This window comes from Dendropsophus ebraccatus, chromosome 3, assembly GCF_027789765.1.
Source record: "Dendropsophus ebraccatus isolate aDenEbr1 chromosome 3, aDenEbr1.pat, whole genome shotgun sequence".
NCBI classification, from domain to species: domain Eukaryota; kingdom Metazoa; phylum Chordata; class Amphibia; order Anura; family Hylidae; genus Dendropsophus; species Dendropsophus ebraccatus.
Genome location: NC_091456.1, coordinates 77,585,334 through 77,613,293, shown reverse-complemented (window position 1 = coordinate 77,613,293; position 27,960 = coordinate 77,585,334). Strand labels below are relative to the sequence as shown.

Sequence of the window (27,960 nt, the reverse complement as noted above, 5' to 3'; positions counted from 1 at the left end):
ATTGTAAGTTTTGGAAGGAAAATGCATGTCACAGAACTGAGGTGATTTATACAAGTTATGTTTCGATTGTGCATGTGCCAAATTCCAAATCTGCACTTGCATTGCTTCCTGTAAAGCCGCACAAGTCAGTTCCTCACTAGTCATATTATACAGGAATTCTAATAAGTTGCTAGCAACAGGTGGCTAGCTGTCTTCTGGAGCATGCACTTTATAGCAGTGGAATAGGAAAGGTTGTCACCTTTCCTGGAAAACTGTTGTGGCATGTTATTGTGGTCACTAAAATACAGCCTGGATGGCAATGTGTAACTTAAGACTTTTACTACTGCTACTAATGTCATCAAATTCTGAACCTTGACCGTTCATATCTCCCTGGCATGCAAAACGTTTTTTAGAATGACAGGTACTTTAAATACTCACATGAAGTTATATTGTAAATCATTATTCATGACAACTGACACTGACAACTGACTTTTTTTAGCTATGTTTCTTTTATTTCTGACCAAAATAACTATTTACCATATTTAAATTCATTGTTTAAATTAATTATAAATTCAATATGATTTTCTCTTTTTTCATAACAACACCGAAACATTTCCATTGTTTTGCTTTGACTTCTGTTAAGAATGAATTTTCCACTTAAATCCAAGAGGAGCTGGTTACCATTATTACACAGTCTAGACTATAACCTGACTGGAGAACCCTAAACTTTAACCTACAATCATCTTACAGAGAATCTTGACAAATTATTTAGAATTCTAACTTGGACGTCTCCTCCTATTTATAGTTCTATGACATAATGTGACCCGCATGATTTTTCTTTTCTTGAATAATGTTCACAGACTAAACAGTGCTTCATAAAGTGCATTGACTCTTTTTATTTTATATTATTATTGTTATAATAGTTTTTTTTTGTTTTTTTTTTTACAATTTAGTACAGATTTGTTATTGTTTTATTTGTACCAAATTTATTGAACTTCACTGGCAGCAACTTAAAAAAACCTAAATTAAATTTTACCAATGATTCGCCATGGCTCTATTTTCATTTAAATTGAATCTGTTAGATGCAATGCACTTTTCAAACTTCTTACACTGTTAGATACCAGTTAAGGCAAAAAGAGACATAAAACCTTTTATATGGGGTTAGCCATTTTATGAGCTAAGACTTAGCTCCAGCTTACAGCCGATTCTGGATGGTCCATCTTCACTAGAGATGAGCGAACCGGGTTCGGGTTTGAGTCGATCCGAACTCCAACGTTCGGTATTTGATTAGCGGTGGCTGCTGAACTTGGATAAAGCTCTAAGGTTGTCTGGAAAACAAGGATACAGCCAATGACTATATCCATGATTTCCACATAGCCTTAGGGCTTTATCCAAGTTCAGCAGCCACCACTAATCAAATGCCGAAAGTTCGGGTTCGGATGGACTCGAGCATGCTCCAGGTTCGCTCATCTCTAATCTTCACCTTCTTCAGGCCGGCACATGTTCCCCAGAGCAGGCGGGGCAGTCCTTCTTCACCTTATTCTCTTGGCGTGTGGCAGTTGGTTCTCAGTGCTCTTGTTTAAGCCGCGGACTAACTGTTCTCCTATTAATAAATTGTACTTTCAATACACCTTTCACTTACACTGCAGGAAAAGACCACACACAACCCTAATACCCTAATGATTAATTCCCCAATAGAATCTAGACAATAGAATAATAAAAGTACATGGACAGCTTAGAACCAGCCATTCAAGCAGTAGAGAAAACATAAGCTCGCCTCAGGTACATGGAACTCTATCCCCGTAAAATACAAACTGTTGAAGGTCTTAAGAGTTAGTACCTTCCCTGAATAAAATACTTTTACTTTATTGAAGCATCCAGAAAATTAACACACAAAGAAAACAGAAAACAGCAGTGAATATAAAAAAAGTTTATCGATATTAATCACAAGTGACTATGCATTGTATTGATAATAATTTAGCTGTGCTTCATAGTCATGGTTGGAAACCTTATGTAAGTTCCTGGATAATTTGTTAACATAGGGGACAATCGACGTGCCTATGATTTTTCTCAAGGTATAGGAACTTGCAGTTTACTTTTATTGTTATACTGTTATATTGTTTTATTGTTAGGTTTAATAGGAGGTGTTTTATGCTACATAATATATATATAATATATACAATACATTTTTATTTTGTTCTATATAGTCCATCTCTTGGTCTAAATGGTATATACATTCTACATGATAAGAAAATCAGTAGGGTAAGACTTTCATATATTCATATAATACTTTTGATTTAATAAAATGTGTTAAAATTGCTAAAATTTTCATACAATGGACACCCTAACTGATCTGAAATATTTCTTACAGAAGCTGTGAAGGACGGAACATACGATACAGGACATGCAGCAATGTGGTAAGCTACTTTCTATTTTCCCTATAGCAAAATCTTGCTCTGCCTTGTAGCATTGTATCTATTAAGCCCAGAAGTCTGCTACAGGTTGGTGCACATCAGTGGACGAATGTGCCTTACCTAACACATGAAAATGCAAAAGAGGAGCCCGTGGAGCCTCATTGAAGAGTCTCAAAACACAGGACTAGCCAGATATCCCACCGGGAAGGACCCAGCCAAGGGGCAGCTCTTGTTAGGAAACCACCAAAACCACCATATTAAGTGGCCCTATAAGTCAATGTAATGACAAGGGATAAACCAAGGCTAGGTAACCATCCACATACAGCTGTTTCGGGGTGTTGCCCCTCATCAGTGTGGAGCAGGATTCTGGCTAGGTGGTAGCAATGCCTAGTAGAGCCTCCCTGAGTTCAGCAATCTGTTTCTCTTATGGCTCTACTAGGCATTGCTCCCACCTAGCCAGAATCCTGCTCCACACTGATGAGGGGCAACACCCCGAAACAGCTGTATGTGGATGGTTACCTAGCCTTGGTTTATCCCTTGTCATTACATTGACTTATAGGGCCACTTAATATGGTGGTTTTGGTGGATTCCTAACAGGAGCTGCCCCTTGGCTGGGTCCTTCCCGGAGGGATATCTGGCTAGTCCTGTGTTTTGAGACTCTTCAATGAGGCTCCACGGGATCCTCTTTCGCATATTCATGTTTCCCAGGGGGCAATGCACCTAGGACTTCACTACACTGAGCGCTTTAACTAGCAGCCCGCAGTGTTGTCGTTTGGCTGGTCTCCCTGAGTTCAGCAATCTGTTTCTCTTACCTAACACATGTAACTGTAAAGGGCCAAATAACTATAAATATAATGTTGCATATCTTAGCATGTAGATATACCATATTCCTTATATTAAGTTACTTATAAGTGTGTGTTTGTCCAGTCTTAGGCTATGTTCACACACAGTCCTAAAAGGAAAAAGGCGTCCGCTTTTTTTGTTTAAAAAGACGTCCGTTATTGCATCATTTTAATATGCTTGACTAAAATACACTGAAGTCTATGGCGTCCGCTTTTTTTGTTTAAAAAGACGTCCGTTATTGCATCATTTTAATATGCTTGACTAAAATGCATTGAAGTCTATTGAATTACGGAAGTCTTTTGCGGCAAACGCATTCAATACATTGTGAGAAAAAGACGTCCGTTATTCAATAGACTTCAATGCATTTTAGTCAAGCATATTAAAATGATGCAATAACGGACATCTTTTTAAACACAAAAAGCAGACGCCTTTTTAGGAAGTTGTGTGAACATAGCCTTACTGAGATCTGCTTCAGAATAGGTAAAATTCTTTTTTTTCCCCAATTTGTTCCTTAGCAAGGTACCATGACCTGTCATTTTCTTTTAAAGGGGTATTATCATCTCAACTAACTTGTAGGGCCCATAGGTATACTTGTAGGGCTTATCAAATTAAAGCGACTCTGTACCCACTGATCCCCCCCCTTCCCCCCCAACTACTTATACCTGCTTGTAGCTTATCTGAAGTGCTTTCTCCTGGTATGTTTGTCCACCCTGTTTTTACTTTCTTTCAGATGAAAAACAAAGTTTACTTGAGTATATGCCGTGTCTAAGAGGCGGGGCCGAGAGCGTTCGTGCCCAGGGGAAGCGCCGCCTGTGTGGTCTTGGTCTCGCCTCCCCCTGCCTTTCCTTCCGCCCTCAGTCCGTCCTCTGCGCCATGGTTGCCGGGTCAGCGACGTTCCTGGGTCAGCGCCACCTCTGTGGTGTGTCCCTGCACCGCCTCCCATGCCTGTGTGTGGCCAATCCGCCCCTAACACCCCCACCCCTCTTACGCTGTTTACGTCCGCCTCCTGGGTCCTCTTCTCAGCTTCTGCGCATATGCGCCATTGTGCGCAGGTACGAACGTATCCAGCGCAGGCGCATTGACGCGAGCGGTCTTCTCCAGCCAGTCTAGTTGGTCATTGCGCCTACGCGGGATACATTTGCAACTGCACACAAGGGAAGCCTAGAAGAGGACTCAGGAAGAGCACAAGCGTAAGCCGGGTGAGGGTGTTTGGGGGGCGGGTTGGCCGCACACAGGCATAGGAGGCGGCGAACAAAGGCATGGGAGGCGTTGCAGGGACACACCACAGAGGCGGCGCTGAACCGGCAACCATGGCGCAGAGGGCGGGCTGAGGGCGGAACGAAAATCAGGGGGAGGCAAGACCAAGACCACACAGGCGGCGCTTCCCCTGGGCACGAACGCTCTCGGCCCCGCCTCTTAGACACGGCATATACTCAAGTAAACTTTGTTTTTCAGCTGAAAGAAAGTACAAACAGCGTGGACAAACATACCAGGAGAAAGCACTTCAGATAAGTTACAAGCAGGTATAAGTAGTTGGCGGGGGGAATCAGTGGGTACAGAGTCGCTTTAAATATTTCTGGAAATACATTCACTTAGCAAACTTGCCTTCCTCTCCTGATATGCCACTCTTTCCCTCCCATTGTTGATAGCTTATTGTCTAGGTTAACAACCACCACCCTGCTCTCAGTGGTCTGGCTGGTATATGTTTATGTGCTTAAACAAGGATCTTTCACGGAAGACTTTTCTAAAAATAGAAGTCCTTCTTAGGGTCCTTTTGGACCGTGCAAGGACCCAAACAAGCTCCAATCAAACAACTGCTGTATTTACACAGAGAGGTGTGGAGGTGATAACAATTTTACCGCTGCCGCACAAAAGGTCCAATCAGCCAATAAGGAGCCGTCGGTTGCTTGCTGATACTTTTACATGGGTTGATTATCAGCTGAATGAGCATTCCTAAGAACACTCGTTGCAGACAATCACCCTTTATAAAATGGTCTTAAATTTGTTATAGATACCCTACCAGCTGACCAGGAGATCTAATACAGGACTTATTAGGGGGGGAAAAGCCAGACCCTTCTTATTTTTATTACAATCTTTATTAATTTTTCATAATAGAAAATCATGTTAAAACCTTCAACTATTCACATCCAACCCGATACAATCTCCATTTTCTAAATTTACCCGATCTAGTTCATTACCATCCCTTATATAACAAAACAAAACAACATTATGCTCCGGAGGGGATTTCACCAGGGGGCTCAATCCATCCCTTTACAAGGTACCAGCTAATTTTTAAACCTCTAATATCTTCCGCTTTCCATCACTATATCCCAGTATACTAACACCATCACTATATCTTTCTATACTAACTGCAGATTCCAGACACAGCAGGGAGAGCACATCAAACTAGCTTAATTTAAAAATTATAAAGTTAGCTCTTAGCCAGTTGTCCCTTAGCGGACCTCTTCTCCTCTTGCGTACAATTCACCCCCAGAAGAAGGAGAAAAAATAAATAAACAAAAAAAAAAAGCCAGACCCTTCTTTTACAACTGTTAAGTGTCACTATATGTCAGTAATTCTGTACTATGCACTTTCTCTATAAAGCTGGATAAAACTCCGAGGCTGTCAGTCTACCTTTTTTATGGTTTAGGAAAACATCCCATGAATCGCCACATACTGTATGGCCTGAACAGTAGTTGCTTTAGGATTGCCCTTGCAGTGAGCCTTGGCAGTGTGACAGAGTTGTGTATCACGCAGTCAGACAACTATATAAAAGAATTGAGAAGTTTTCTGTAACAAACCACTACTACTTATTTATGCAAATGGAGCGTAAATTGGCTTTTAAATAGCAATAGAACAAAGACTGATGAAAAATGGCTATAGCCCCATTATAGTGCCATTTATCAATGTCTCCCCACTACAAAGCTGGCAATAATAGCAGTCTGCATCCTGAAATGTATAGCATTTTCTGAAGTTGATCTTTTGTAAGAAATGTACTATTTATAGCGATTTGTGCATTAAAGTTGTTACCTTTTAAATGAAATCTATAAATGTCATGTGTAGTGACTGACTTATTGTGTGGTAATTACACAACCATGCCTAACAACACAACCCTCAAGAAGTAACAATTATGACACTGGGGCAGATTTATCAATGTGTCATAAGTTCAAAGCTTGTGCAAATAGGTTCTGGAAACAGGTTTCAAGATTTATTTTACTTGTCTCGCGAGTGAATGGAGGCATTCTATAGGGCATAGAACATTGCTTAACACTGACCTCAGTTATATTTGGGTTCCTATAGTCAGTCATGGAACGAAGCTGTGGCTGAGCATTCACGTTGCTGCACATCTCATATGGATGACAACTGATCTCTGTTCTTGTGATCACTGGAGATCAGAATCCCACCAATCAGCTAGTTCCAATAATGAAAATTTATTATATATTGTATTTCCTATAATATTTATAGGATATGTGCGGATAGACTATAAAGAAGAGTGCTGTATACCTGCATGCCCACTGATTCTTCTCCACTTTACAGCCAGGTTCTGCTGAACTCAAATGGACAATGGAAGACTATTAACCCCTTCAAGACCGAGCCCTTTGATGCACAAAAATCCAGGTCAAATTAATGCAATGTTCCTCCCTGCCTTCTAAGAGACATAGCACTTTTTTTCCACCTACAGGGCTGGTTGAGGTGTCATTTCTTGCGCCATTATCTCTCGTTTTTACTAATATATTGGTGTAACAGAAAAATTTTGATAGATTTTTATTATTTTTTTTCTGATATATAATTTTAAAAAATCAGAAATCCTGGTGGTGTTAGGAATGTGACTTTGCGCTCTTCGGTCTGTACCGGGCAGCCAAGGAAATGCTGAGTTCTGTCTGTGTTTTTTGCACACCCGCCTTGCCTATCAGACTTCCGGCAGTGCAGGTCATACCAATAGTCTCGTTTATCCCCTGGGAGACACCGGTCCAAAACTGGCCCAATTTTTCACATGACCAGAGCATGTGAACAAAGTCCCTTCTCTCCTTTAAGCATCTCGGACAAAGATCATCAGTCCTCTTTTTAATTTTACACAGGAAAGAGGGGGTGTAATATAATCTATGAATAATGTTAAATTGTATCAGCTGATGGTTCGCGGAGGGTGCTGCTTTTTTTATGTTACTATAAACTACTGTCCAGTTCCCCCCCCCCCCCCAATCTCTCTTTCCCAAGCCTTTCGACTCCCAAAGTCCAACTTTCTTTCTGATAGGAAACATTTATAGAGTATGGATACCCCATTAGATCTCCTTCCCATTCCTCTCAACTTTTCTAATGTTAAGTTCACCCTTATTCCATCCTCCACCCTTCTCATATCCACCCCCAAAGCGCATATTCGAACCATCGGGTGTCTCTAAAACCATACTCTAACTTAACCCGTACCCATGTTTTAATTTTCCCCATAATCACCATATCCGTGAGCAACGTTAGGTCCTGACCAAAAATTCCGTGGAGTGCCCCCAGTTTCCCGACCTCCACCAAACTGCTATGGTCCCATAGAGAAGAAAAGCTAAGAAAGCCCTTCAGGTCCAAACACCTTTTAATCTCCCTCCAGGTTTTAACCAGAGCATCCACCATAGGCCATTTGGCTTTAACCCCTCTCTCTAATATCCCAGCATCAAGAATCTGAAATATGTCCAGAGACTCATCCCTGGCCCCCTCCCCTAAATGTGAGAAAAACCGGTTATCCCTCCAATCCAGAAGCCAATAAGTCTGAGAGGCCAAGAAATAAAGCTCCATAGAAGGGAGGTTTAAGCCCCCTCTATTCTTGGGCGCTGTCAACAACTCCAACTTAATGCGAACCCGTTTCCCCCCCCCATATCAGGAAATTCCATATATTCCTGATCCTCTTAAAAACCTTCTGCCCTACCCATACCGGGGCAACCCCAAAGATGTACAAATATTTAGGGAGGCAGACCGACTTCAACAATACCAACCGATCAGCTCTATAGAGGGGCAAGCTGTGCCACACCTTCACCTTTTGCTCCGTTGCTTTTATCAGGGGAACAAGGTTAAGATCACTAAAAGCCTCTATGTTCCGGGAGACACGAATCCCCAGGTACCTAAAGGAGTCGTCCCTCCCGAGAACCTGAAGCTGCAGAAAAGACAAATCCCCCTCCGCAGCCAACTGCAATAATACTGATTTCTGCCAGTTTATTCCCAGGCCCGAATATTGCCCCACCTCCTGAATCAGCTCAATAATTCTAGGGACAGCCATCACTGGATCCCGGAGGAACAAAAGCATATCATCCGCATAAAGGGGCACCCTGTCCCCCTCACCCCCCGCCCCAAAGCCAATTATATCTCGATCAATCCTAATTAGGCTTGCTAGCGGCTCTATACTAAGGGCGAAGAGTGAGGGGGAGAGGGGGCATCCCTGTCTAGTCCCTCTACCCAGTCCAGAAGCAGCTGAATGTAAACCATTAACCTTGACAGCAGCCCTTGCATCATTGTACAACAACTTCACCAGCTCCACATACTCCTTCCCCAAACCGAATCTCTCCATCACCTCCCACAGGTAACCCCACTCCACCCTGTCAAAGGCCTTAACCGCGTCCAATGACAGGATGGAGTTGGCACCCTCCCCACCTGCTAACTGCATATTCTCAAACAACCTCCTCAGGTTAGTTTTTATCTGCCGTCCCGGGATAAAACCGGTCTGATCTTCTCCAATCAGGCCTCCCACTATTTTCTTTAACCTGGCCGCCAACACACCAGCAAACAATTTCACGTCCGCATTTAACAAAGAGATTCGCCTGTAAGATTCCCTCTCCTGTGTGTCCTTCCCCTCCTTTAAGATCAAAATAATTTCTGCCTCTCCCATGGACCTGGGGAGTGACGCCCCGGAGATTGAACCCTCCAAGACCTGAAGGAGAGCGGGAAGCAATACCTTCCTATGCCTCTTATAGATTTCGAATGGAATACCATCCTGACCGGGAGAGGAGCCATTTGGGGCACCCAACAAAACCTCCTCCAACTCCTTTAATACTATAGGGGCCCCCAACATCTCACTCTGCTCCTGTGTTGCTCTAGGTAACGAGGCCAGATCAAACAACCTCACCAAGTCTCCATCTGGCATCTTACAACTAGATCTATATGTATCCTGGAAGTACTCTCTGAAGGCCCCCAGGATACCTTCCGGGGAATTTACCGTGTGGCTATCGGGTAACCAGAGGGCGTGGACTTCCCCGCTTCCCCTCTGATTTCTGATGATCCCCATGAGCCCCCTGTTAGGGGTCCCTGACTCCAAATAGCTCTTTCTTACTGCAAAGCCCATTTGAGACCAGGCCTTCTCCAACAAGTATTTATCCAGTTTTTCCTGACCTTCAACTAAATTTTTCTGTGCCTCCGGTGATGGGTCCCCTCTAAATTTCTCCTCCAGTGTTTGAACATTCCCCTTAAGCTCTACTTCAATTTTCCTAAATTGCACCTTTTTCCCCTGAATTATGCCAAAATATTTCCCTCTAATTATAGCTTTAAAAGCATCCCACACCGTGTTTAAAGGAGCGCTACCAACATTAACCCTCCAAATTTCCTCCAGTTTATTATCTAATACCGGTGATTCTTCTATTAAATGTAACCAATGTGCATTAAACTTAAAAGTGCGACTAGGACTGCGTCTCTGCATATCTAGATCCACCAACAATGGGCCATGATCCGATAAGCAGCGAGGCAGATACTTTATATCGTGTACCCATTTAATCATTTCAGTGTTAACCAAAGCCATATCAATCCTGGATTGCGTATTGCTAGTTTTATTCCAGCAAGAGAAGGCTCTGGCATCCGGGTTTCTCTCCCGCCAGATGTCTATCAGACCCAGCTCCCGAAGAACTGAAGGGAGAGGGGACTGACCAACACCCCGGACAGGAATAGAAGCCCTAAAGCGGTCAACCCGCTCACAGGCGACTGCATTCAGATCACCAGAAATCAGAAGCGGACACCCAAGGTATTTATTGCCGAACATAAACACCAACTCAAGAACCTCTGATCTAAATGGAGGTGGAATATATATAAAAGCCAAAGTGCACTCTAGCCCCTCTACCTGGCAATGAAGGCATACAAATCTTCCCTCCTTGTCCATCAGCTGATCCAATAACACCCATTTAATCCGCCTGTGGACCAAGACTGAGACCCCCCTGGCATAATTAGAGAAGGTTGTGTGATATTGTGCGCCCCAACAAGGTTTATGGACTTTAACAACTGATTCCCTAACCAGATGTGTTTAAGGAGACCAACAATGCAGGGTTGATAGTTCTTAATCACATTCATGATCGCCAACCTTTTACACCTCTCCCCTAGCCCCCTAATATTCCACGTCAATATACGCAGCATAAGCTAATACCAAAGAAGAAAAAGATAGGAGGAGGGGAGGGGGAAAGAGAAGAAAAAAAAGGAAAGAAAACCCCCTGTGCTCGACCGCCTACCACCCCCACCCCACGACCCCCCCCCCCCCCCGCAGCCCCCCCCCTCCCCCCATCAACGCGAAGATAAACTCGGGTCCCTCTACCTGAGTAATAATCCTGTTTACCTCTAACACCTACATACTCTGTTATAAACCTTTATGTTCAAGCCATGTAGTGACCTCAGCAGGGGAAGAGAAGAACCAAGCCCTCTCTTCATACTGGATTCTCAACTTAGCTGGGAAAATGAGCGAGTACTTAACATCCTTTTGTTGCAACCTTTTTTTAATTTGGATGAACTCCGCTCTTTTCTTTTGTGTCTCAAAGGCGTAGTCTGGAAAAAAAACTCACTCTATTACCATTAAACTTAATCTCTCCTGCTTCTCTTACTTTCCTCAACACCAACTCTTTATCCTGAAAGGAAAGAAACTTAACAAGGAGCGTACGAGGGTGTCCTGCGGGCGGTGGAGGTTTGGCAGGGACCCTATGTGCTCTTTCTATACCATATTTCACCTGGCCCCCTAGGGGGCCCAGTGTTGAGCCCAGCCATTCCTGTACGAATTCCACCACTCTTCTACCCTCTACTCCTTCTGGGAGTCCGACCAATCTGACATTGTTCCTCCTCGAGCGATCCTCGCGGTCAATCATTTTCCTTTTCAACACAGTATTGTCCCTCACCAATCCCTCCACCTCCCTTTGGATCTTGACCATGCTATCCTACAAGACACTAATCCTGTTCTCAGCTTCACTGAATCTCTCCCTGATATTATTCAGGTCCTGCCTTAACAAACTTATATCACTCCTGATGACTCCAACCTGCTCTGCCACTGCCGAGATGGAGCTGTCACATTTACCGATGGCTGCTAAGATGTCTGCCAGCCACGGCGGGGAGCTGTCACTGCTACCGCCCCCACCCCCTCCCTCTACACCATCCCCTCCGTTCTTGCTAGGGTCTTTATTTCTACCTGCTGTGGGGGAACTAAAAATTTTGTCAATCTTGCCGAGGCTTTTCCTATTGTCTTGTTTTGGACTGTTGTTCTTATTAGCTTTCCTCGATGCCATTCTGCTGAAACAAAGGGCGACAGCGCTCCATGGCGAGGATCAGAAGGGCAAGGTGAAAAAGGGATAGGGGTGCACGGCAACCCTCACCTGATGTGGTTGTGCAAAGGGAGGCACAACACTCTGCAGCGTATATATCAAGGACCGCAGCCACTCCCGATATCCAACAGGAAACAATGATGCAAACAACCTCCAACTCCAGACTACACGGATTATGGGGCGCAGGTCCAACTTGAGATAGAGGCACAGTGAGTAATAAAAATATATTTTATTGTGGAGACTCAACGCGTTTCGGAACCGCATCGGTTCCTTTCTCAAGAGTCATGATTCTGCTGAAACGTCCAGGTCGAGAGCAGACCCTCCAGTCAACTCACACCTCGGCTGACCCAATCAAACTGACAGTTTCCCCCGATAGCAGGACCCTTATAACTAAAAGTGTACAGGAAGAGGAAAACAAAAAAATGTGACACACTTAATCCAGCCCTGAATGGATTCCCTCCTGGGCCCCCTAGATCTAAGTTAACCAAAAAAAAAAAAAAAATTTCCTCCAAAATTATCAACGTTCAAAAGACAATTGATAGTCCCCCCACTATAGGTTAGGGCAGTCCAATGTCCAAGTGGCAAATAGGGTCTGAGAATATCAGTGCGATAAACAGTTCCACCACAAATATCTTGGAGATAAAGTTAATGCAATATAGCCAGAGGCGTCACGGGATAATGGCAGTACATCTCAAAACACATATTCCACCGCTCCAGTGCGTGGAACTATAAGGCGGGGGATTTATTTTGCATTGATCCAGCTATCATAAGGTAGCAACGTCCGGCCTCTGTTGATAACCAAACATATAGATGTTAATACAATTCACAATCCCACTACTCCTATTGTTCCAAAGAAGCAGTCACGGGAGTTTTGATGGAGTTACCGGTTAGTAGACACCACACAGAAAGGTTAGTTCGTTCCGATGTTCAGCCACATCGGGAGTGAAGAGGGCAAGCTGGTGGCAATCAGGGCAGAAGATTTCTGGCCTTGCAAGGGCAGGACCGAACCCACACTGAAAAAGTCTGTGAAATAATATCAACAGTCACAAAAACAGTTGCAATGAACATATGCTGAGCATCAATGCAGTCCCATTCTTAAAGTTTCCTGGGGCTTATTCTCCTCTTTCTCATCAGCGTCCGTGGTGACCTCCCCTCACTGGGACTGAGGTGGCTACCCCTTTTGCCGGCTCACGCACACATGGCCCATTCCTATAGCGCAACTATGCAGCCTCCAAGGGCTGTCGTATCGCTTGGACAGCGCTGCCACCGCTACCCCTGTCCTTATATAGTGGGGCCACCACACCAGGGCATGCTGTTCTATACCAAAGTTTCTGCCGGCAAAACAAATGGGTGCCCTGCCACTGCACCCAAAGTCCCCTTAGACTCCACACAGGTGAACAGTCCGACGAACAGGGGTGATCCCCCTGCCACTGGGTTCACCTCCTCCGTCAGCCCAATCTGCCAGAATTTGGAGCTTCACCTTCTGATGCTACCGGGGCGGCCCGGCTGACAGCCCATACCACCCGCTTACCCTTGCTGTTCGTCGCAGTCAGACCGGCACGTCTATCCAAGCACACTCCAGCGACCCGCTCTCACCAAGTCTCCGCGTGTGCTAGCTGGTCCGAGGCTCTATTGACTGCCTCTTATGACGCATTCAGCCCCACGTGACAGGCCTCGCTTACCGCAGCATCCACACGCCTTCTGGGTAAAAGCGCCTCCTTTTCACTAACACCACGCTGCCTCCGAGCCCGTTCCGGCAATCACGACTGGCAGCTCGACCCCCTCGGACAGAGCCCTCCAAACAGCCCGGATCCACCGCCCATCCCCGGCCTCCACGTCTACACCACCGATGGTCCGCACATGGCCCCCGGATCCACGAGGTAGGCACAGGAGAGGCGAACCTTAGCTCCGCCTCATGCTCCTCCTCCCCACCTTCCAGTGACCCCGACTATTCGCCTGCTTACTGTTTTGTACTACGCTGTTGCTGACCTGGTTTGTTTGACACCTCTTATTATGTTTGTTTGACTGTCAGTGTTCTGTGTTCCACGTATTGAGAGTAGGGAACGTCTTTGTGGTTGTCCGCAACCACTCAGGATTGTCTTGTTGCAAGTAGGTGGGGTCAGCTTAGGCCTCACTGTCCGTGTCTTGTCAGACTGCCTTTGCTATACCTGATCCTAACAGGTGTGGTTTTTTTTCGTAAAGGTGGTTCACCATGCAGGAAAAATAATGTAATATCTTAATAGATACGCTACGATATATAATATGTTTATTTTTTTTATTTTTTTATGTTTTCATTTTTACAATGGGCAAGTAGGTATATTAAACTTTTATTAATGGGGGGGGGGTATAAGGTTTTTTTTAATACTTTTAAAAACTTTTTTTACTACACTTTTTTTTTGCACTGTAAGGCTGAATTCACACACAGTATATTTCAGGCAGTATTTGGTCCTCATGTCAGGTCCTCATAGCAACCAAAACCAGGAGTGGATTGAAAACACAGAAAGGCTCTGTTCACACAATGTTGTAATTAAGTGGATAGCCGACATTTAATGGCAAATATTTGCTGTTATCTTAAAACAACGGCCGTTGTATTGAAATAATGGCAGTTATTTACCGTTATATGGCGGCCATCCACTCAATTTCAACATTGTGTGAAGAGAACCTGTGTTTTTAATCCACTCCTGGTTTTGGTTGCTATGAGGACCTGACATGAGGACCAAATACTGCCTGAAATATACTGTGTGTGAACCCAGCCTTAAACATACAATCATTAGATTGCATGTGCTGATCTATGCTATCCCATAACATAGATCAGTGTTTTCGGTGATGTATGAATAGAGCCTGCCTGAGAGCAGACTCTATGCATAGAACCCCGGGGGATCGCAGCTACCTCTTATTATCCTCAGCTCCCGGGACACTGATGTGTGGGTAACCGCTCTCGCTGCAGCGGTCCCACACACATCAAACCCCTTCAGTGTCAGGAACGTGCATATACATGTATATCTATGTATTGCTGGCGTGAAGGGGTTAAAGTTATCATATGAACATGCAATTGTAACTTAAATTCATCACTCAAGTTAGTGGCAGTTTTTTCATAGTAGAAAAGCCTGCCATGGTGCCAGTGTGCCACTGTGTTCATAGGCATCTATATATCGTAAATTGATCATAACAAACAGTTACAGTATTTATAGTTGTTACAGCCCGTTGAGAAGCACAGTGGTAAATATTCAAGGAGACTCTTTTTATTCTGCCATAATAGCCCATAAAATTTTGACTTTAAGTATTACCTGGTCTAGAATTCATGGCTCTACCGATAGCTCAGATGATTAAGATTTATAGATGATTGCTCGGGAAATAGACTGAAAAGTCTGGAGTACATTGTGTTTCAACAAAGGCATTTACTCATATGGTGTTACTGAAATGTTTGTAATGTAACATTTTCTCTATTTCTCTAATGACATGCAATTTGCCAGGAAATTTTGTGACCTTTTAAATCTAGCTTGATATTCCCAGGCTGCAGCATAGTCACAGATTCTCAGTAAAATATATATTTTTTTTATGCATTGGACCAAAACAATGTCTGCCTCATGATTTCTCAGAATTATATTGATCTTGTAGATTTTATAATGATTTATATAATTATTAACCATAATTACCAAGATAGTGCTATGCAATCGGTAAGGGTATGTCGACATTGAGTAAATCAGGTGGGTGCCAATTCTTTGACTGGAGAGCGGCAGCAGCTGAGACACGCAATCTCTCCCGTAGACAGGCTATAACACACTGAGGCAGGCAGGATTCTCCGCCGCGGAATTCCCTCGATTTACTCAGTGTGAACATACCCTAAGAGAGGATAAATGTGGAGTTAGTTTGCAGGTGTTCACACTCACTATGGAAATTAATTTTATCATAATATTAGGACATAACTGTACATTAGTGCAATAAGTGTTGAACTCAGGGCAGTAATACTAAGTTCCCTTAACACTTCCAAGTGACACTTAAAGCAAATGTGCCAGCAGGTTCATCGCTTTAAGATTTTAACATCAATAGACCAGCGCCGATGCGGGCATGCCATTGTCGTGATCCCTTTTTTTGAACAACACTGGTCTATTTTTCGGTCACCACAGTGGCGGATTAAATGTACCCTGGGCCCCGGGCTGTTCACCCAACCTGGGCCCCTACCCCCCCCCCCATGAACATATTGCCACCTGGTCCCTTGCTGTGGCCCTAGCCCCCCCTAAACATATTGCCACCTGCCCCAATTGCAGCTGGTTTCACTGCCAGCCCAGCCCAGCCCCCCCTCCCCTAAGCCCTCAATGGTCCATGTTCCGGTCCCAGCACCCCCCATTTCCTAAAAAAAAAATAACTTAAATGTTAAAATGTCTCACACAGACACAGGCTGCTCCTGAGCCGGAGGCAGACGCTGCTGCTCCTCTTCGTCATGTGCGGCGCAGACGTCAGCTCACGTCACGTGACTCACGTCGCCAGCTTCTTTACAACGCAGCGCCGCGTCCCGCCCACCTGGAGCAGCGTAGTAGTAATACAGTAGTAACTGCACTGTTTGGTGTCATGTGCAGTAAAGTAAGGAGGTATGTGGGTCCCGTATGTAGGATCCCGTGCTGTGCCCCCCATATAGTAGTAATGTCCGCATGCTTTGACCTCCATATAGTAAAAATGCCCTCTGTCCCCATATTAATGCCCCCTGCCATGCTCCCATAGTAATGTCCCCTGCCCCCATAGAAATGCCCGCAGTTCTCCCTCAACACAATAGAATAAAAAAATAAAATCATACTCACTAATTCGGGCGGGGGACAGGTCCTCTTCTCCCTTGTGTGCGCCTTGTGGATCCACCAGCAGGCATGATGACGTCATTGCTCTGCGTCTGCTGGTTAGATTGCATCCACGCAGGGATGAGACTAGAATGAAGTTGTTAGAAGGAGGTCCTCCCCCTGGAGTCTGTATTCTAGCTTGTTCACCATAGAGCAGGCTAGAATGGAGTTGCTAGAAGGAGTTGCCAGACATTATTACAATCAGGAGGCATTACGAGGTATACCAGGGGAAACTACAACTCCCAGCATGGCCAGCCTGTTATTATGGGAGATCGGAGGACATCACAGGAGGAGATATAAGAGGAGAACTACAACTCCCAGCATGTCCAGCCTGTTATTATGGGAGATCGGAGGACATCTCAGGAGGAGATATAAGAGGAGAACTACAACTCCCAGCATGTCCAGCCTGTTATTATTGGAGATCAGAGGACATTACAGGAGGAGATATAAGAGAAGGACTACAAATCCCAGCATGTCCAGCCTGTTGTTATGGGAGATCAGAGGACATTACAGGAGGAGATATAAGAGGAGAACTACAACTCCCAGCATGGCCAGCCTGTTATGGGAGACCAGAGGGCATTACAGGAGGAGATATAAGAGGAGAACTACAACTCCCAGCATGGACAGCCTGTTATGGGAGATCGGAGGACATTACTGGAGGAGATATAAGAGAAGGACTACAACTCCCAGCATGGACAGCCTGTTATTATAGGAGATCAGAGGACATTACAGGAGGAGATATTAGAGAAGGACTACAAATCCCATGATACACAGTGGAGGTTTAGTGAGCCCTGCCCCCTCATGTCACATGACAATGATCACAGGTCCTTCATCCCTTAGCATCCTCTCCCGTTCTCAGCCCCGCCCCCTTATGACATCATCACAGGTCCTTCCCCATTGCTCTGCAGAAAACACGGCAGGTCCTTCTAACAACTCCATGCTGCTGTGTAACACCCTGCATACTAATAATGTGGGCGGTGGCGGCATGGGCCCCCCGGAACCTCGGGCCCCGGGCGGCCGCCCAAACCGCCCACATTATAATCCGCCACTGGGTCACCGGGCCGGCCAGAAGCACTGGAGGCAGGCCCGTCCACCTTCATTGGGACGTTCTGCGCTCCCCTCTGTGACAAGGCTTCATTAGAATCAAGAGTTTTTGTCTCACTAGGGCAGGTGGGCCCACCTCCAGTGCTTCAGACTGGGCCGGTGACCAGGAATAGACAAGTGCTGTGCACAGGTACTGGGTCGCGGTTAAAAAAAAAAGGCTTCGGCACCGCCATCCCTGCGCCGGCGTTGGTCTATTTATGTAAAAATCTTAAAGCGACGTACCTGGTGGTATATTCGCTTTAAAGCAGACCATTAATAGTTATGTTTTGAATGAAACCATTAACAGCATATGAGCTTATGACCACTTTTTTTTATGACTCTAGAACCTTTGACCCTGTACAGTTTACAGTAATGTAAACCCAAGACATAAATCACACCACATTGTGATAAAATATTATGGGCAATAACCTGCCTGATATTAAGCCAATGATAATGCAGCCAAAGCAGATAAGTAGGCGCCCGGTGACAGTGTGGCACATGCATTATTTGAATTAGTGGCAATAAATAGTCAGTATTGTGAGCTTGTGATTCAATTGTAATGTAATGTGAATGCAGCATGGCCTCTGATTCACTGTATGGACATGAACACAAATCCCATATAATCATAGTCAGTAAAACAATGTTCCATGTTTGAATATGACTGTGGGTCACCCATATTAACGTGTACAAAAGCCATGTAAAACGTGATGATTTTTCCCTGACCTCGAAGGATAAAATACCTAACATGAAACTTGCAGACTGCAGATGTCTCTGACTTGCTTTTTGTTTCCCACCCACGTATATCAAGTAAATCAGACTTTTGGGCAGTTCTTCTGATCACTGCAATATAATAGAGCCAGTGCTCCAGATGGAATGGAATAAATCTGCTCTCCTTTGGGGGCTGACACTGAGCACATATTAGTAGAACATAACAGTTGTATAAATCTGAACTCATCTGTAATGTTTTGTATATCCTATAGGGAGGAGATTTGGATAAGGTTGCCCTAAGATTATTGCAGTAATAACTGTTGTGTTTTTTCTGTGATATGTTCCCCATACCTCATCTATTTCATATTGTGTCTATTATGTCTACCACTTTGGTAATGGCCTGTTTTCTAGAACGGATGTGACTATGATGAGGTTAAAAAAACAAACTTTATTTTACTTACATTCATCCTTATCTATATTAGTATTCTTTGTATGGCAAGAAAATAAACATTTCTCTTTGATCAATGTGGGACATATGGAAAAGGATAGAGTTTGTATTTGTTTTACATTATCTGTCAGGCCAAGATTGTATATAGAACATATGCAGCTGAAATTTTAAAGATTAAATATCTGTTTATATTTTGATGGTTACCATGCATCTCCAAAGTGGTCTTTATGAGAGAGGAGTGGCTTGGGAATGAGGATGCCAGAATCTGAAATTCTCTGAACTACTCTGAACTCCTATACAAGAAAATCCACTGACAATCAGCATTAAACAATGGAAAAAAGCATCAAGAGTTACCTTAGCCACCTCTTATTCTAACCTCTTGGGGATAGTGAAACGTATTTTGGCCACTTGCAAACTCTTTTGGGCCTTGCCATGCTTTCCTTCATGGACCAGCATGAGTATGGCTACCTGGCCTCAATAATGGCGTACCCCAGGAACCTGTGTGGGATATCCCCATACTTCCAACACCCTATCTCCACACTTTCCCAATGTTACTTGCAACCAGATGAAATCTTCACATATTTGAACTACTCTCCTTAGGCTGCTAAGTTAACCCTTCTTTAGAGTAGAGATCTCTATTTAGGAACTGTAGCAACATACATGCTTGTAAAAAGGGGGATTTCCCCCTTCAGTGCCATTTGCAAGACATTGACATTGCTGGTGGGAGGATATTTAAACCCATATCAACACCATGACGTAGTGTGGACCTGGAGGAGCGGTTCTCCTGTGAAAGCTTCCCAGGCTGTATGTTCTGTGTTCCTGCATGAATTGTCTAATTGACAAATAAAGTCTTCTAATACAGTGCCAGTGTTGGTGAGTGTCGCTGCTTTATATCTACTAAATCTGCATGGAGTCACAACACTAGATAGTTTGAGATACAATTTCTTTAACTAGGGGGAACTAGGCTTAGGAAGATTTTGAAACACCTGGCACCTTCCATCTCTCCTCTTCTTTATTTATCCTCTTTTTTCCCCCAAAATGTTCTCTCCATAGAGCTGCACCCTACCAGAATGCTTCTGGGTACCATCTTCTGGGAAATCAATAACCCAGAACACACACCATATATTAGTTGTAGGCTGCATCCATGTTTTCCTGGATACCCTAGGGCTTCCTCCAACTCCTTCAGCCACATTTTCAGCCATCTGTAGTAACCACTGTTGATGTCCAATAGTTTTTCCTGTAATACATTAATATTTTTTTTTTTCTTGTTCAACAGGATTGTCCAGCAGAATCAGGAGATTTCCGGGCACAACAATGTTCTGCTCATAATGATGTCAAATACCAAGGACAGTATAGAGAGTGGCTCCCAGTCCATAATGACCCTGAGAATCCATGTTCATTAAAATGTCAAGCAAAAGGGACATCTCTTATTGTGGAACTAGCTCCCAAAGTTCTGGATGGTACTCGCTGTTATACGGAATCCTTGGATATGTGCATTAGTGGTTTATGCCAGGTAATCACATTTATATAATAATATAAAAATAACATTGCATGTTCACACTGTGCATATTTCTAGCCAGAGCTTGTGTTGGTTCAATAATGGGAGGGTGTATTTTTGTCTATACATTTTCTCTCTTTTGGTGCCACAAAATACAACAAAAATCTATACTGTATCAATAAAAAGAACACAGATCTCTATGTAACTGCCATATTGGGTCAGTAAATAAACCGTCTACATAACTTATTACATATGTGGTGATTTTGTCAGTAACATTAGACATTACCCTTCATTTTTGCAGGCAACTTGTTTATACCATGCCCTTAAAGGGGTACTCCACTTAATAAAATTTAACCCTGTTCAATCCCCACCCATAATCTAAGCATTTTTTGTAATATTCTTTGGGCTGTTTGTCTGCAGCACATTCTAAATTAAACCCTGAAGCTGCTAAAAATCCTCACTTTCTGGTCCACATGGTCTCCACTCCTCTCTTCCACCCCTCCCTTCTGAGACCAAAAGCACATGGACTCAGTCTCTTCTGTTGTTAGGCAATCACCAATCAGTGAGCACCTGAACAAGGTGCAACGAAACAACAGAACCGTGACAGGGCAGTGTAGGGGTAAGGAACCAGTTTAATCTCTCTCTCATTTATCTATGTAGATGGATATGTGGCCCAGGGTAAGCTTGTCTGTCACTGTCAAGGGTTAATTAATTAACTCTGTCTAGCAGTTAGAGAAAGTGCCAGCACACAACATTGCTAGTTGTCCAGCACTGAGAGAGTTAACAGCAATCAGGAAGGGAGTCCAGTAAGTGGTCTGTGAGGTAAAAGGAAGCACACCTGTGTGTATGAGGCAAAAACAGTGACGGAGAAGGACAGCTTTATGTGAAAACAGCAGCAAGAGCTCACAGCACAGGAGCTGGATTTTCCACAAGGGGAGAGATTCCAGCCCAGTGGGAATCAGATGCAGGATAGGACTGGTAAAATAAAGGTACCTGTAAGTATCCCCTGTGAGAAGTAGCCAGACTTTGTGGTAGCTAGGGAACATTTCATGATTGTTACTACTAAATGTTGACAATGTTGTAAATAGATCGGCTTTTAGAAAAACGTGTAGCTCAGAAACGGCAACAGCTAGAAAGATGGGCTGTCTCTCAAATTACTCAGGGGAACTCGGTGAGTAAGACCAGCTAGGTTTGGGAGTATTTTATTTTTTAGCTCTTTAGTGGAATACCCCTTTAAGCACCCAGCATAAACGCTATTTGTGGTAGATGCCATTAATTATGTCAGTATCTTAAGAAGTATCATTTAAAGTTACTTGAGTGGAACATTTGTCATTGAACGTCATAATGCACATTTTCCAAATTGTAGATCTGATGAAAAAAAGAATAAATGAAGTAAGAATAATGATTTTTGGTTACATACTGCATATACAGTATGTAGATATTAAGGTCTTATAGTAAAAACCCATTGTATCAGGGAGTTGCTGTATACCATATAACTTATGTAGCCAGGCTAAGAAGAAACACTTGGAGATCTTGAGAAATACACAAAGGGTATTCATATTGCAATTCCAAGTACTTTCTGATTGGCAAGGTCGGTTCTAGAAATGCAGTCATTTTCATAGACTGACGCAATTTGTGGGTGCCATGACCACAGTGTTTATGCTAGTGTGACTTGGAACACTACATCTGATAGTTTGCCTTTTGAGATGATGCTGACTAAAAATGTAAATGATTTTCTAAAATGTAATTCGGAAAATGTTAGATATTTTTCATTGCAATGAGTTTTATAGAATGTTTCCCAAAAACAATGTTGGGACCCAAACAGATATTACTTTTTATCATTAATGAAATCTTTTATTTTATTTCTTTGTATGTTCTATAACTTTTGTCTCACTGTAGAATGATTGATATAGTTAATCTGCGTAAAGAGGCAGCCTTGCTATTGGTGAAAATTTTAAATAGAAAATTCCTTTATATAATTTACTATTGGAATTCTACCTTTTAGTTGTGCTTACTATCCATATGCTTGCCAAGCATTACTTAAAAGTCATCTACATATGAAAGTCATGATAACATTATAATACTATGTTCTCACTACAAAAAACTTTCTATACATGATCGTGGGGTGACCTTACCCAAGCTGCTTACCCACAGCCACATGGTCCTTAGGAACCTGTAGTTGTAACTGACTCACTAGCTTGGTCTGAAGCATGGTCTGTTACTTGTGCAGGGAGGGGGAGCTATGACCGCTACCTATTATCACTGGTGGATCCTGTGTTATCTGCCACCAGTTTTGTAATAAAAGTGTTATATTTTATTGTAATCCTGCCTCTGATGGTAATGAGACAACCACTAAAAAAAATTTTTTCTACTGAACAGGTTGAACTATAATTAGGGGGAGTGGTCAGAGGGAAAACTGCAAGACTGTAAATAGTGACATGAAAGAATAAAGCCCCAAACATTCCTAAGAAATATGTTTAACATAAAAACTTGATCTAAAAAATAAGAATTTTTCTGATGGCACGCTCCCGCTAACATGATAAAGTCTGCTTGTTAGAAAGTAGAAAGGAGTGTAATTGAGTCTGCTGTGTTTTCAGGCAAACAGTGTTTGTAGATTTTGTATGGCTGTCAGCATCCCTCTAGTTCTGAGATTATCTGGGCATTGACTCCTGTGAAATGAGATTCCCTGCAGTTCTGCACCACTGTTTAATATGGAAATGAGCCCCCAAGTTGTTATTTGTTTTTCTTCCCGCTTCATTTCCCTTGGCATTAGATCTCCGAGCTGAGCCAACACCGCTGGCCCTTTTGTGTAGGAAGAGAAATTCTTTTGGCCAAATCTAAATTGGCAGTGTAAAAGTTACGGGTAAGCAATATACTCTAACCTTGTCCTTTGCGTACTTTAAATCCACTGGGGCTTATACCTCTTCCACCACCACTTTCCTAAATGGTCCCAAGAGCTTGGCTTGGATGGTTAATATGTTTTCTTTATTCCCCCCTCTTTCTTTTCAAGGCAAGGGGAGAGTGAGTACAGGAGCCAGGTTAAACAAAGACTCATAGTGGGAGAGAGTGAATATTAAAAACAAAACATATTCCATGCTGGGTCCCGGGGATCTCCGTCTCCACTGTCTGATGCTGCCTAGGTTCAGAATGGTAGCCTAGCTTGTTGGGGGCATTGCCAAGAAATGTCTCTTTGGCAGCAATATCTTGCATGTATCAGCTCACATTGAAAGGAAAGTCACAAAGCCAAGCCAGAGTCACTGAATTGTTTTTATCAAAAGAAAAATTGTTAGCGGCGGGTGGACTTAATTTGCATATGTTAAGAGTTTAGATTAATTATTCAAGTAAATGTGAAAAGTAGCCTCATGTCACAGTTTACTCAGAAACACCCCAACCCTATGTGTCTCTATTAACTGAGATCCTTCATGTTATTGCGTAAGTGGCATTTGACCATAATAACTATATCTACATTTCTGTATACTCTCGGTCCAGCATCTTTAGGCCATGTTTACACATAGTAAGATAACACCAAAATACGATTGGAATTTCATTGTAATAATGTGAACAATTGAAGTCAATTTGCTGGCAGTGCACACACTGTATAGAGTATTGGTTGTAATTCATTATGAACATTAAAATAATGAACATGCCTATTATTTACCACCTGTTTTTGCAAAAAGCTGTCTTCTTTCTACCTTCACACTTTTTTTAATTTGAATTTAAAATTACAGCCAGATTTTGGTATTAGTTTGATGTGTGTGAACATTATAGTAAGTGGTTTTGGGGTTAAAGCTATAGCATGTATAGCATAGCATACTAATAAAGAATAGGTTGTACTGTGTGGTATGTTAGGATGAAATAGTTACCACTTTGCATTTGAAGTTAAAGAGAAACAGCAGGTTAGAAAAATCTAACCTGTTTATATGTCCCTATTGCGCACAGCGCGCTGAGGATGAAGGTAAGTTTCATACTGTGCTATAAGGAGTTGAATCTGTTTACTATGTAGGTGTTTTGTTGTGCTGGGAGCAGGGCTAACACCCCCAGTGCATTAATCCACCCCCGGCTGGCCCACTTCTTCTAATGAATATCAGCAGGATGGGCCGTCCAAGACTAAAACGCCTAATAGCACGGACATGGCATAGAGCAGTGGTGTCAAACTCAAATACACAGTTGACCAAAATTAAAAAATAGGACAAAGTCTCGGGCCAACCTTTATCATTTTGGAAGCACAAATGTGGCATTCCTGTCACTGTCAGTGGTGTGCATCTCCCAGCACTGTGCACTATGATAAATAACATAATAAATTGCTATGATATGATTAAACTAGGGATGAGTGAACCGTAACGAACCAGATTCATTACGAACTTTGCAAAAAGTTTGGTTCAGCACCGAACCAAACTTTGAGAAAGTTCATAACGAATCTGGTTAAAATAACAATAACAAATAAAATCACAGAATAGACAAGTCGAAGACATCTTTAGAAAGTGATGCAAACACCTCTGAAATGCATCTTGGAAAGCAGGGAAACAGAATTACAGGGAATGGTATTACCGGGTTTAGCGATCCCCGACAATAATACCCCACCCTTTAATAGTTAATATTTAATTAATAAAACAAAGTTTCGTTCTAAAAAAAAACTATTTTTGTTGTTCAATAGGATAATTAAAACAAATCCTCTGTAAAAGGTATCTACCTTGTGTTATCAACCTCGGTAGCACAGAATGTAAAGTGAGGCATGTGTACAACCTTAAACTGAACAATAGAAGCCAAAATATAAATACAAGCCAAAAATGGCGGCCTGACACTATAGAATTCTGCACATTGTTAAAGTAAATTGGATATAGGAAAAACACACAGTGAGCATACTTATCTGTATCCACTATCTCCTGTTTCCCAATAAGCTTTGAGTTAAACCAAATGTCTAGTATTTCGCAGCATCACAAGAGAATGAGAGCGGCAGTCTACAGCAAGTTTAGTTGGATATTTAATGTGCATATTATAATAATAAACAGAGACGGTATGGAATGTGACATGGAAACACACAAGTGTCTTGTAAACAGTTATGCTTGTAATTTGCATAGTAATTCAATAAACTGTATTTCCCAGACTTTCTAAAGCAATAAATGAAAAGTGGTGAACAGAATATACATATCTCCTATAATCACAAAGGTCATTTTAGGATTTCCTTGGAATGAAATGTTTTCATTACAGCTATTCAAGTGCAATGTGTAAAAGCACTCATCATACATTATTTATAATCTTATGCTTAAAGACTAAATATTATTGTCCGGCACCTTAAGGCCAAACTAAGGTGATGTATTGTGAACACTCCAGCCTTTCTATTTATATAGTTCTTTAAAAACCTTTAGAAAGGGGTTGTTTAAGGTAAGAAAACATGACTGCTTTCTTACAGAAACAATTACGCCCACAAAGAGGATGGGTGAAGTTGTCCAGGGTAGCTGTGGGTAGTAGTCCCTTGGGCAAAAACTTAATTAAAACAATAGGTCATTTTCTAATGACACAGAGACTTGTCCTGCCTTCCTCTTGACCAAACAGCAGAAGCTAGGAGGCATTTTAAAGGGGAATATGTCACTAGGTTTATCCCACCTTAAAAGAGGACAGCATTAACTAGTGATATAAATGCTGAACAGATCGGTGTACTACTTATGTCATTCTGTTTAGCTGTTCTCCTAATATGCAGGAGAAGAGGATTATTGCCACACCCCTCCCCCCGCCCTCCAGCTGCTGATTGACAGGTGATTGCCTATACACAGCATGGATAAATAACTACCAATTAACAGCTGGTGGGGGGGAGTTGTCTGCTTGTCATGAATAATACAGTGGGCTCATGCTTATAATGAAGAGGGCAATTTATTCTCCATGTTATTCAGGATGATCTCTCTGAATTAGCTACACAGAAAATGTAAGTGATACATCATTCTGTTCAACTTCTTGGTCACTGTTTTATGTTGTGGAACTAAAAAAAAATAGTTGACAACTACAGGAGCACGTTATTTGTTTAGTTTAAAAATTATTCCCACCAAAACTTTATGTTTGAGCTCCATAACCCAAGTATCCTACTTCTCTAGATACACTTAGGGCTCAATTACTGCAAGCATTTATCAGGCAATTCCCAATTGGGTCCACATTTCAGCCCATAGATGGTATTCCTTGCATCATTTTTTCCTAGGGTCTTATCATGTAGAAAACTTACATACTGTATGGCTAGTGCATAAATACTAGTGATGAGCGAATAATGTATAGTAAGGTATTCGATCTGTCGAATATTATCGAATAGTTTGCCAAATATTCAATAAATATTCGATAAGCAATCAAATCCCCCAGCTTCCAGATTTTACCTCCAAGTGGTCGAATAGATGTTTTTCAATAATCGAATACTTGTTCCCATAGACTTTAATGGGATCAAATATTCAATCGAATATTCGAATATTCGGGACATATTCGTACGAATATTGAATATTCGAATATTTCACTATTCCCTCATCACTAATAAATATATCTTTTGCTTTTCAAGTGTTTTTAAATGTCTTTTCTCCTATGTCCCTGGCTTGTTGTATTAGACATGAATGCCAACTATATATTTTTGTATGTATTATTTTTTTTAAAATATCGATTGATGTGCAGCCAAATATTTGCATGTGCTTTATTTCTTTGGGTTTAGTATATTTATTGGGCTCTTCACACTGTAGCGGTGCCTTAGCTTGATATCTCTGGAACCCTGCAGTCACTGTCAATTTTCTTTCCTTAACTAATACAATAAATGTTCTGCATTTTTTTTTTTTTTTATTCTGCAGAGGCATTGTTTTATTAGTAAATACAAGTTATAGATTATCAGATTGCACCTTCCATGTTGCAGGCAGCAATTTGTAGAAATAATTCCCTCATGCTGGCAAGTTTTGTTGTCCTGAATTCCAGGACTATTTTATATCCTTATGGATAACATATGTTATGACAAGGGAATATTTACACATACATATTATCATGTACTGTGCTTACAGTTTGTGGCCTGGTTTTTGCTAGAAATGCTAAATCACCAAATATTCTAGTAACCTAAGCTGTCATTTTAGAGACGCTGGATTGGATCACTTGGCTAAATTCTGTTGGGTGAAAGTTTTACACCTATCTTCCAAGTATTTGTATCATAATCCAGAAAACGTAATAAAAGTTTTGATTTTAATTTGAATCCAACTCAAGGTTTAGTCAAGTCAAGACTGTCGTATGACTTCTTACTGCAACTCAAAAGACAATAATCAACAAGTAATAGGCCAATTAAAATGGACATTTCTATCAAAATTTTAAACTATTCTGAGTAGAGATGAGCCAAGCATGCTTCGCTAAACGATCGACTTTTGAAGGTCTCCACCTTCTCCATAGAGCGGGCAGACAGCGAGATTCTAAAGCTAAACGAAGCATGCTTTGCTCATCTTTAAATCCAAGTATCATATTGCAGGGGTCTGACTGTTCGGTCCCCCAGTGATCTCCGGAATGGGGTCTGACCCCTTTGGTTGAAATGGAGTGGTGACTTGCCCCCACCCCATTCATTATCTATAGAGCTGCAAATGGATTACAGCGTATGGCTCTTTCCTCAGATTTTTTACTTTGT

At 42.3% G+C, this 27,960-nt stretch overlaps 1 protein-coding gene across 3 annotated transcripts in view; it reads left to right on the top strand.

The window, feature by feature from the left end:
• ADAMTSL1 (ADAMTS like 1) overlaps positions 1-27,960 on the top strand; it is a 526,103-nt gene that overhangs the window by 342,459 nt on the left and 155,684 nt on the right. For all 3 annotated transcript variants that reach the window (XM_069962058.1, XM_069962057.1, XM_069962059.1), the window contains exons 3-4: positions 2,351-2,396; positions 20,118-20,354. In XM_069962058.1, coding sequence (XP_069818159.1) covers positions 2,351-2,396; positions 20,118-20,354 — 283 coding nt within the window. The remainder of the gene's footprint in view (positions 1-2,350; positions 2,397-20,117; positions 20,355-27,960) is intronic.